This window comes from Girardinichthys multiradiatus, chromosome 9, assembly GCF_021462225.1.
Source record: "Girardinichthys multiradiatus isolate DD_20200921_A chromosome 9, DD_fGirMul_XY1, whole genome shotgun sequence".
NCBI classification, from domain to species: Eukaryota; Metazoa; Chordata; class Actinopteri; order Cyprinodontiformes; family Goodeidae; genus Girardinichthys; species Girardinichthys multiradiatus.
Genome location: NC_061802.1, coordinates 22,174,067 through 22,184,476, shown reverse-complemented (window position 1 = coordinate 22,184,476; position 10,410 = coordinate 22,174,067). Strand labels below are relative to the sequence as shown.

At 40.0% G+C, this 10,410-nt stretch overlaps 1 protein-coding gene across 2 annotated transcripts; it reads right to left on the bottom strand.

Moving 5' to 3' along the window:
• Positions 1 to 1,038: 1,038 nt before the first annotated feature.
• LOC124874079 (serine/arginine-rich splicing factor 11-like) lies at positions 1,039 to 10,304 on the bottom strand. 2 transcript variants are annotated; one of them, XM_047375272.1, is made up of 12 exons: positions 9,962 to 10,304; positions 8,654 to 8,787; positions 6,099 to 6,208; positions 4,127 to 4,216; positions 3,998 to 4,044; positions 3,787 to 3,920; positions 3,080 to 3,161; positions 2,871 to 2,984; positions 2,681 to 2,770; positions 2,496 to 2,567; positions 2,237 to 2,414; positions 1,039 to 2,089 (listed from the first exon to the last, which is right to left on the bottom strand). In XM_047375272.1, exons 1-12 carry the CDS (start codon positions 10,081 to 10,083, stop codon positions 1,889 to 1,891), a joined length of 1,374 nt encoding a protein of 457 aa, XP_047231228.1. In that variant the 5' UTR covers positions 10,084 to 10,304; the 3' UTR covers positions 1,039 to 1,888. The 2 variants fall into 2 exon arrangements, with proteins under 2 accessions (XP_047231228.1, XP_047231229.1); XM_047375273.1 differs by lacking the exons at positions 8,654 to 8,787; positions 9,962 to 10,304 and adding an exon at positions 6,482 to 8,638.
• Positions 10,305 to 10,410: the final 106 nt, after the last annotated feature.

Genomic DNA, 10,410 nt, shown 5'->3' with positions numbered 1-10,410 from the left:
ATGGAAAATAATGAAATATATCACAATATGCTAATATTTTGAGAAGGACCTGTACATTTGGATATCTGGATGACGTGTGTATACAAAAATGAGATGATAATGTCATTTAGCTAAACCGACCTGATCTTATGTGAAAAATATAAAGAGCGGGTAAAAATGGCAACATTGGAAGAGTTCTAACACGAGAACCTCTGCTGACCTGCAAAAACATCTTGATCTCCAAGACTTTTGGGAAAATGTTGTGTGGAAAGTTTTGGAAGGTGTGCATCCTGGTATATCTGGAGCTGGCCCTCAGTTCATGACCTTAAGGATAAGCACTTGGGTTGTTCAGCAGGGCATTGATCCAGAGCTCACTGAGTCCACCTCTGAATGGTTTTGGTCCAAACCATATAGTGGCATGAACTTAATCAGGCCATTCATCTTGAATTAAATCAGAAAGGAGCCCCTCTTCCTGTGACCTGCTGGATGAGTCTTCGAGGAGCTTCTGGAGTCATTTTGGAAGGTTAGTCACTTCTGAATCCCAAAGCCTTAGAAATAACTTTGTCATCTGAGCCTATTTAAATCAGGCAATGTGTTGCTTTTGAAGATTTTGTAGCCAACTTCATGTTGTCAGACAGATTCTATTTGAAGTGACCTACTGTACAGATTTGTCAGAAATCTGGCCTGGGTGTGGAAAATTGCCATCTGTGTTGGTAACAGTTGGTTCAGGGTGGTCTGGATCGTTTTTCCCCTTCATTAATTAAATCATCTTTTGGGAACTTCTTTTTGTTTCAACTCTGGGTATCGTTCTATGGCATTAAAACATCTCTGATGATCTGAATCATTTAAGTGTAACATAAAAACAAAAACTGTTGGCGGCAAATACTTTTCCACAGCTGTGTGGCTAGTGGGCTCACTGCATTGACAATATAAAATATATCTTAATGTTTTGCTGGTGGCAGATTGGAGATATGCTGCGCAGGCCCAGCTCCTCTTGTAATTACTGGTGTCTGCAGGATGTTCCTGTTGTGCTCATGGGTCAGTTATTCAGAAACCCAATTATTTAGACAGTGTTTTTATTTAAAACCCAGGTTTCATTGTTCCAGGACATTCCATAATACAGTAACGTTCAGCTAGTGTGTGCCTCTTTACCCAATTCAATATCTACATTTATCTGGCACCTCTTCCTGAATTCATCTTGTTGGTTTTTGTGAGGATTTATATCAAATGTACAGCAAAAACTGCAACATTGGATTCATAAAATGTACTAAAAAGTGAAGATCCGCATTACGCCTCAGGAAAACCTACATGGTGTTGATCAGCTAAAGTAATTCAAAAGCACACATATTTTTCAGGAAATGACATAATGAATTCATTTTAACTGAAAAATGTTTATACATTAGTACATCAACATTGTAGAGATTAAGCCACTTTTTCTTTTATATCCTTTAAAACTGTATTGGAGGCTGTTTATATGTACAATATGTGGTTAAAAGCTTTATTATGACTTTTATAAACAAAGTTAGGATTTTGTTAGGATTGTTAAAACATGATGCTGGTTGATAAATGAAAATAAGGAAAGGATTTAATCCAGACAAATAAGAAAAAATCCTACTGAAAATGTTGAATATTCTGCTTTCAGAAAAACTACACCACATTAAAACCAAAAATCATCATGATCTCTAAACAAAAGGGCATAAATTATAGTTTCGAAACCCATTTAATGTTATTTGTATTTTAGTCCTGATCCTTTCTTATTTTCTTTACAAAAATGGTCACATCTAGACCCTCAGTCCACAATGATTCTACTGTTAAGATTAAAACCTGCTAACAGTGATCAGGCACAGACATAATGTGGCCCATAGTAGGAATATGTGAAGGAGTCGATAGATGGTGGCACAAAAAGTTCTTAGTCGCTCATCTCCATGTCCTCCTGGTGGCGATCGTCTCCGTTCAGTTTGGATCTTCTGGAGACTTGACGCTCGTCTCTCTCCACCTCCTCCTGATCTCTGAGAGACGACACAGAATCTGATTCGCTCCTCTGCTCGTCTTCCTCTTCTCCTTTTTCACTGTCATAGCCTTGCTCCTCTTCATCGTAGTCCCGTGTAACCTGTAACGCAGTGTGTTACTCAGCAAACCTGGGAGGCATTGTTTGTACACAAAAACACAGGTAAACACGATTCCAAGATCTAAAACAGCTTCGGTCTGGAACATTTGAGGATCAGGACTAAACATGAGAATCAGCTGCCTGACATACTTTCACATCTCCTTTCTCGCTGTCTGATTTGCGGTCCCGCTCCCGTTCCTTGTCTTTGTTCTTCTGTTTCTTGTTGGTGGAACGTTCTCGTTCTTCTCTGGTGTGGTTCCTGTCTTCCCTCCTGTCCCTGTCCCGGTTCCTCTCGCGGTCCTTGTCCTTCTTCTTTTCCTTCTTGTGCCTGTTCAAGCAACACATCTAGTTTGTCTGTCGGCCCGTTTCAGTCAATTATATTGAAAAGAAGTTGCACATTGAAACTCACCGCCCGGGGGACGGAGACCTGGTGGGCCTTCTCCTTGGGGACCGGGAAGTACTGCGACTTTTCCTGCGCCTCCTGAAAGCCACACATTAGAATGAAATGGCTGCAGAGACCTACACAACTTAGATAAACCAAGGAAGATGATGCATGGCATTTCCTACAGTAAAAACAGCAAGGAGATCACCCACCGACTGATACTTTGGGACCTCCTGGCACTGCTGTAGCTTTTAGGGGGCGTCTTGGACCTTTTCTTGGACTTTTCCTCCTTTCTCCTGTCCCTGTTAAAGAAATAAATAATTACACAAAACATCTAAAAGTGGCTCAGTGGTAGAAATGCAGAGGTTTTGTTACGGAAAATGAGAAGATTTAACTCTGGACCTCGATCTGCTGCGACGGCTTCTGTCCTGGGAGTGGGTCCTCCTCCTCCGTGGGCTCTTGGACCTCCTCTTACTCCTTGAATGAGAACTTCGCCTAGACCTGCTCTTGGAACGTCTGTGTAAAATAAAACCAAAAACCAACATGTTTTAAAGAAAATAGTTGTTAAAAAAAGCTGCTTTTTAAAAAAATAATGAAACAGTTTTCTTTACCTGTGTTTTGACCTCGACCTCGACCGTTTGCGCCGTGACCTCGAGCTGGATCGGGAATGTTTGCGCTTGTTGTCTTTCTTACCTGCAGACATTTAGAAGAAAGATTTACACATTTAAACTGTGAGACTGTCGACTGTATGCTCACACAAACAAATGAAATTCTTGTACACTATTCAAGACAAAATAAACACGAGTTTTCTACAGGTGTATTTCACTAAATTAGGAAATAATCCAAAAGGGAATTTAAAATTTAAAACCATCCATCCATTTTCTACGCCAGCTTGTTCATACGGGGCATGAGGGAGCTGGTGCCTATATCCAGCAGTGTACAGACGAGAGGCAGGGTTCACCCTGGACAGGTTGCCAGACCATCACAGGGCGGCACAGACACACAGGACAAACAACCATGCACACACACACAAACCTAAAGGCAATTTAGAGAGACCAAATAACACTCATGTTTTTGGCCAGAGGGAACCCATGCATGCACAGGGAGAACATGCAAACTCCATGCAGAAGGACACCAGACCGGGATTCAAAGCCAGGACCTTCTTGCTGCTAAGCAACGGTGCTACCAACTGCGCAGCCTTTTTTTTTATATGATATTCTTAATTTCTATGTTCTTCAACTATAAACACCTAAAATATATCAATGTCTGAGTAATGTAGTTCTGATTGAAGTGTAAGGCACCTAAAAACTAAACTCACTTCCAGGTTCGATGGCAGCAGAAATCAGAGACTGAGCCTCTCGGACTCTCTTCATCGCCTCTTCTATCTCCTTGTTGGAGGAGTCTGCCTTTAGACCCGGCGTCAGGTTTAATCCAGCCACCAGTGGATTCAGTCTGCAAACAGCAATCCTTTAGATTAAAAAGAAGTGCTGATGACACTGCAAGTAATTTAGAAATCAGTAGTTTCTTACTTTGGGTCAATAGACTGCATAAGCTTCAGCAAGTCTGCAGAAAAAGCCTGAGAAATAAACGAGAATGATAATACTTTAGTAACAGAATTACATTTTTCCAGGCCGGGACAATAACTAGCGGATTCTTACCTGGTGGTTCATGTTTGGACCCGTAAATCCAATAGCAGTTATTTGGTCCATGTTGGGAGCTCCAAGACCTCCAAATGGGTTCGCTCCTATCTGCAAAGTTGAGCATTCATACATTTAACACTCAGGAACATAAAATTCAGTTTCTCTTAGCAAAGTCATTTGATAACAATATTGGCCTATAACTAATATTAACTAATATAGTACATACACTATATTACCAAAAGTATTGGGTCCCACCACCAAATCAATGAATTATGGTGTTACAATCACTTCCATGGCTTCAGGTGTATATGTTTGTGTTGTTCATGCACTCCTAAACCTTGTGGAAGATGTCTACAGAATAGTTAAAGTTGCTATTGCTGGCAACAGTAGGTCCGTCAACAAATTGGAACTAATAGAATAAGAAGGTAAGAATATCATCAAAGTTCATGAACGTGTAAAAGTAGACAGACAAATACTTTTGGCAATATAGTGTATTTCCACCTCGAAAAAAACGACCAAACGGCTGACATTGCTTCTCTACTTCAGGAGTGTCCTTCGACCACCTAATAATAAACATGATAATAATACCAACCGACTGTAGTCATTTGGATCGACTAGAGGAGATTATGGTTTGGTCTGGACCCCCCAGTACTTAAAATGCTGTTGTATATTAAAGGTTTATTTATGAGAATAACCTATTTAAAAGCTTTTAAAAAAGTGAAGCCTGCAGCAGCCTACTATACTGCAAACTATGTTTTTTTTAGGAAATATATTTTATTGTGGGCATGGCACTGGAGCAGCAGTAGAGCATGCGACCCATGTATAGAGAGGCTTCGGGCCTCGGCGTGACTGTCCCCTGGTTTGAGTCCCGGCCACGGCAACCTGCCCCGCATGTCCTCCACCTCCCTTCACCCCATTTTCTGTCTGCCTACTTTTAAGAAAAACAATGACAAAATAAAGGCCATAAGAGCCGCAAAACAAATCTTTAAAAAAATAAATATATATATTTTATCGTACAATGTTTACCAATTAAACAGAAGTTTTAAAGATAGCTTTTAATTGTAGATTCTTGAATAGAAGTCCTGTTGAACAGGTCAAAATCGATATATGTACACTGCTCAAAAAACTAAAGGGAACACTTAATCAACACAATATAACTCCAAGTAAATCAAACTTCTGTGAAATCAAACTGTCCATTTAGGAAGCAACACTGATTGACAATCAGGGGTGGCATTTCTTTGGAGGGTCACGTGGCCCTCCATGTGCTCGCCTGAGGTAGCCTGACTGCCATTAGATACCGAGATGAGATCCTCAGACCCCTTGTGAGACCATATGCTGGTGCAGTTGGCCCTGGGTTCCTCCTAATGCAGGACAATGCTAGACCTCATGTGGCTGGAGTGTGTCAGCAGTTCCTGCAAGATGAAGACATTGAAGCTATGGACTGGTCCACCTGTTCCCCAGACCTGAATCTGATTGAGCACATCTGGGACATCATGTCTCGCTCCATCCACCAACGTCACGTTGCACCACAGACTGTCCAGGAGTTGGTGGATGCTTTAGTCCAGGTCTGGGAGGAGATCCCTCAGGAGACCATCCACCGTCTCATCAGGAGCATGTCCAGGTGTTGTAGGGAGGTCATACATGATACTGAGCCTCATTATGACTTGTTTTAAGGACATTACATCAAAGTTGGATCAGCCTGTAGTGTGTTTTTCCACTTTAATTTTGTGTGTGACTCCAAATCCAGGCTTCCATTGGTTAATAAATTTGATTTCCATTCATGTTTTTTGTGTGATTTTGTTGTCAGCACATTCAACTTTGTACAGAACAAAGTATTCAATGAAAATATTTCATTCATTCAGATCTAGGATGTGTTATTTGAGTGTTCCCTTTATTTTTTTGAGGAGTGTAGGGAACTGTCTATAAGACCAATGTAAAAAGCCGGCTCTGATGATAATATTATTAATGCAAACTTGGTGTGAAAACTGACCGACACCAGAGGATTAGGTGTTGGAAGAAGACCTCCTCCTGGCATCATTCCTGCTACAGCGTTGGCTGGAGCCAGCAGCGACATCGCTTTAGATTCATCAGGAATGACCCCTTAAGAAAAAAACAAAAACATCTCAGTTCATGTTTGGGGAAAAAAAATGTCAGCAACACTAAAACAAGACTTGCAGACAAGCCACCTCGGTTTAACTACTCTGTAGTTAAAAACATGAAAAAGAAAATCCACTTTTTGTCTTGTCTGTAAATCTTGATGCCTAATTTATTTATTTATTTTTTTTTGTGAAAGTGTAATTGTGGGATTAGTAGCTATGAGATTAAAAATAATCACAATACACATTGTGGTCAACACTGCCAAGATTTGATCACCTGTACTTGTTTTTTAAGTCATGAACCAAACGTTAGCAAGCACAGCCAGTTGTCCCGTGGGATGTGCTCTCAAATTTCATTATCAACAAGCGACTCACGCCGGCTGCTTCGCTATAAAGCACACAAAAACATTGAGATACAGAACAAAAAAAAAAACAAAGTTCATGATTCAGATGTGGAGACAAGAATACATTTCAACATCACTTACCATAACTTCTACTAAAAGCACTCAGCGTCTTGCTGACACTACTATTAAAAAAACAATCGGCAACCACATTTCTGTAATGCTACATTTGTAAACCAAAGGTATGTTGCACAAAATACTACAAAAACATAATCTGTGCTAAACAGTCAAGGGCTATTGACAGCAATTCTGATAGAGTGATATGAAAGATATGTCCAAAGCTGAAGAAACCAAACAGCAAAATCAAAGAGAAAATCTTATCAGATGATCATCCATGGCTGTGTAATCTGAAAACAGGCTAATTTTAATCTTAAAATGTTCTCCTTTTTTAAGAGAGAGAGAGGGGGGAGAGGGAGGGAGAGACATCTGATTTCACACACACTCACACACACAGACAGACACTTGAGAAACAGGAAAAGGCTGCGGAGGACAAAACTGTTGGTGGCATTTTCAGCAGGGCCTGGAATATAGGGCTGGCTGAACCAGGAAAAACAACTGTAAAACACAACAACAAAAGAAACACCACTGTTAAACGTTAGAGTCACTCAGCTCGTTTAGAGCTATGTATGGAGAGGGACAATTTCCAAAAGGCATTTTTACAGCAAACTCAAGATGAGCTTTTCGACTGCTTATGACTTGTGGAAATTTGGGGATTTTATGCAAAGCGACACAGCAACATGAACACCCTTGTCACTTTAACATACCCACATGTCGTTTCCATACTATACCCCAGCATGCACACCTGACTAGTTCATCATCTGAGCTTGCTGTGTGATGTCCCAAATATATTTTTTCTAAATGTGATGAATTAAATACCTGGAAACAACAAACACAACATCTAGAGCCAGTATTTATTGTTTTCTCTAAACAGAGTAAAATTGAATCATGAAAGTTGTTCCATTTGCACAACTGGTCTTTAATAAGACAAAGTTGGACTTAAAACAACCTCAGAGGTGTAATAAATACATTCTTAGCAATTAGTACGGCTTATGGCAGATGGCCTAGTCAGTGAGGACAACAATATGCAAATCTAACTAGTGTTCTGATCTCAGTTAAGTGCCTATTGACGTTGTCTGAGATTTAACTAGCTGTAGGAAACAATTAAATGTTTTGGGTTTTTGGCCGAATTTTAGCAATTCCATTTTGTTTTAGTTATATTCTTTACAACCACATTTCCTTCACTTTAAGTGTCGAATCTTAAAGTCGATGTTTAAAATAGCACAAATTCAATGGCAAGATATGCCAAATTCAAAATATTCTTAAACTCTTTCTGTAAAGCAGAACCTAGAATATTTTTGCCCAAACTCATGTGGCTGACTTCTTTTTGTGCGAGTAAACTGCCTGGTCCACATTCTTGACATGGTCCACATTGCTGTGATTTTGTCCTACTGTGACTCAACGATGGCGCCTTTTTTTGATAGCGATATCTTTTGTTTAACCAGGGTCATCCCTCACCTTTGTATGCCTACTAACGACATAGATCATTATCTGTAAAACAAGGACATTCACTTGTGAAATAACTCTGCACACTTTCCCCCCAACCGTTCATTTGATTTGAGTTGTGCAGCTATCTTTTAAGAAAGGTTGCCTTGAACAGAGAGGAAAAAAAAAACAAGTTAATATTTTACTGCAGAAAAAGAAGGGGCTTGCGAATCTGGTGCCATTATTATTATTTTTAATCGCCTGAAGGCGGAAGAGGACCACTTTCAGCCAGCACTGGAGGGGGTCTCTGCAAATGACTTGTCCACTATGAAAACCACAACAAATAACAGAGAGAGAAGTTTACAGCTGTTTGTAAGACACAGACAAAAATGTACATTTTACCTTTTCAATACCTAAACACGCCAAGCACTGAAAACCTTAGAAAATACAATTTAAAAAACTAAGAATGGTTCAGATTCAGCTAATTCTATCCATTAGGCCGTTAACATGTGACATACAGGCGGAGATAGCCGCGTGAATGGCAAAGAGACAGAACGGACACCCACCTTCAGCAAAAGGGACCACGATCAAGGCCCTGTCCACGAAGACGGTGTTCGTCAGATGCTGGGACACGCCGACAGACTCGGGCTCATTGAATTTTACAAAACAGACACGGGAAGTCACAGGCAAGGGAGAGTCACTGGAAGAAAATACAGATGTGTTGTGCAAAGAATACAAAATCAGAGAATCAACATGCCCATTTCCACCCGTCAGATCGTGCTGCCAGGAAAACTGAGTCAAAGCGGATTTCTGCAATTTATTATTATCCATCAATATCAATATTTTGCTTTATTCCGGGTTCTTAACATTTTTTAAACAAAAGCAAGGGCTGTTTTCCTTCACACCCCCAGGCTTACTGCTGTCTGCAGTGACAGTTGTGTGTCTGTACATCTGTGTACGAGGCTTTCGCCAGCAGTTCTTTAGTCGTTGGTTAGTGTCATCTCTGCAACACCTTCAAAACCTACAAGTTGTTTTTATTCAGACTAAGTGTGTTTCATACAAGAGGCACAATCATCCAGCTGAGTTAAATCCATTTGGTGCTATGTACTCATGTTGGCAGGGCTTGGTAGGTCTAATCTAACGAGATCAAATAAAACCAAATCACAATCATTTTACTTTATACCCAATACAGAAAAAAACAACAGGTGATGCTTTGCATTCAACAGAGACAGGTTTACTCTAGACCCGGGGAGCAATGAATTGGTGATCCCAATAAATAAAATATTCTGTGGTAGTAAAAAAATAAAATGTGCAATGCAGTACTCAAAAATGCAAAACATTTTTTAAGCTGTTTAAATATGTCACTGTTACCTCTTACAACTTTACTAGTTTATTAGTCGGAAACCTTCGGTGATAAGAAAAGTGTCCGTTGATTTATTTTTGCAGCAAGTTAAACACAAAAATATATACATTTTCTAAATCTCGGAAGGTTTTATTTAACTATTACAAATAGTTGCTAAACATAAATGGACCCATCACTACATCCTATAATAATTTCATATTAAAGCTGTAAAGGCAATAAACTATATTAATTATTAAGGCAATTATTCATTTATAAACGGTGTTTCTACTTGACTATATAGTTCCGATATGACGAGTACATGAAACTCAAACATGGCTTTATGAGGTTACATTAAGACGATGTCTTTTGGACATTTTTATGAGAAGAGTGACGGCGAGGCTCAAGCATTAGCATTAGCATTAGCATTAGCATTAGCATACAGAATAACCAGGCCTCTGCTTGATGCTACAGGCCTCAGCTGCCAGAGTCAGGTTAAACCGGAAGAAACAGGACGTTAGTTGGGAACACTTACTCAGGTGGAAACAGCTTAAGCTCCTCTATGGTTCCGAGGAACCCAAATAGAGTCCTCATTTGCTCGGACGTTGTGCTGGGGGAGACGTTTGTCACCTGGATGACTTGAGTGTTGGAGCTCATTTTTACGAGCGCTAACCAAGCTAGCCAGCCCCGTGCTAGCCGCGTACAGTAAATGTAGGATTAAAGCAAATATTGACGCTTAGAGTTTAAAAATCAACACGCCTCTATGAAACGCGAGCATTTTCTCTGTATGTATAAAAATGTGGATGCTCTGCGGACAGAGCAGCAAAACAGCGGACGAGCCTTGCGATGCTGACGTGCTGCTTTCAGGAACAATTGGTCACGCTCGCACTTGTCATAAACGTAATAAATCTAAATTAAAAGCTTTTTTCAAAACGTTTGGCTGCTGCTCTAGCCAATAACGTATTTTCTATTGATTAGTGTCAT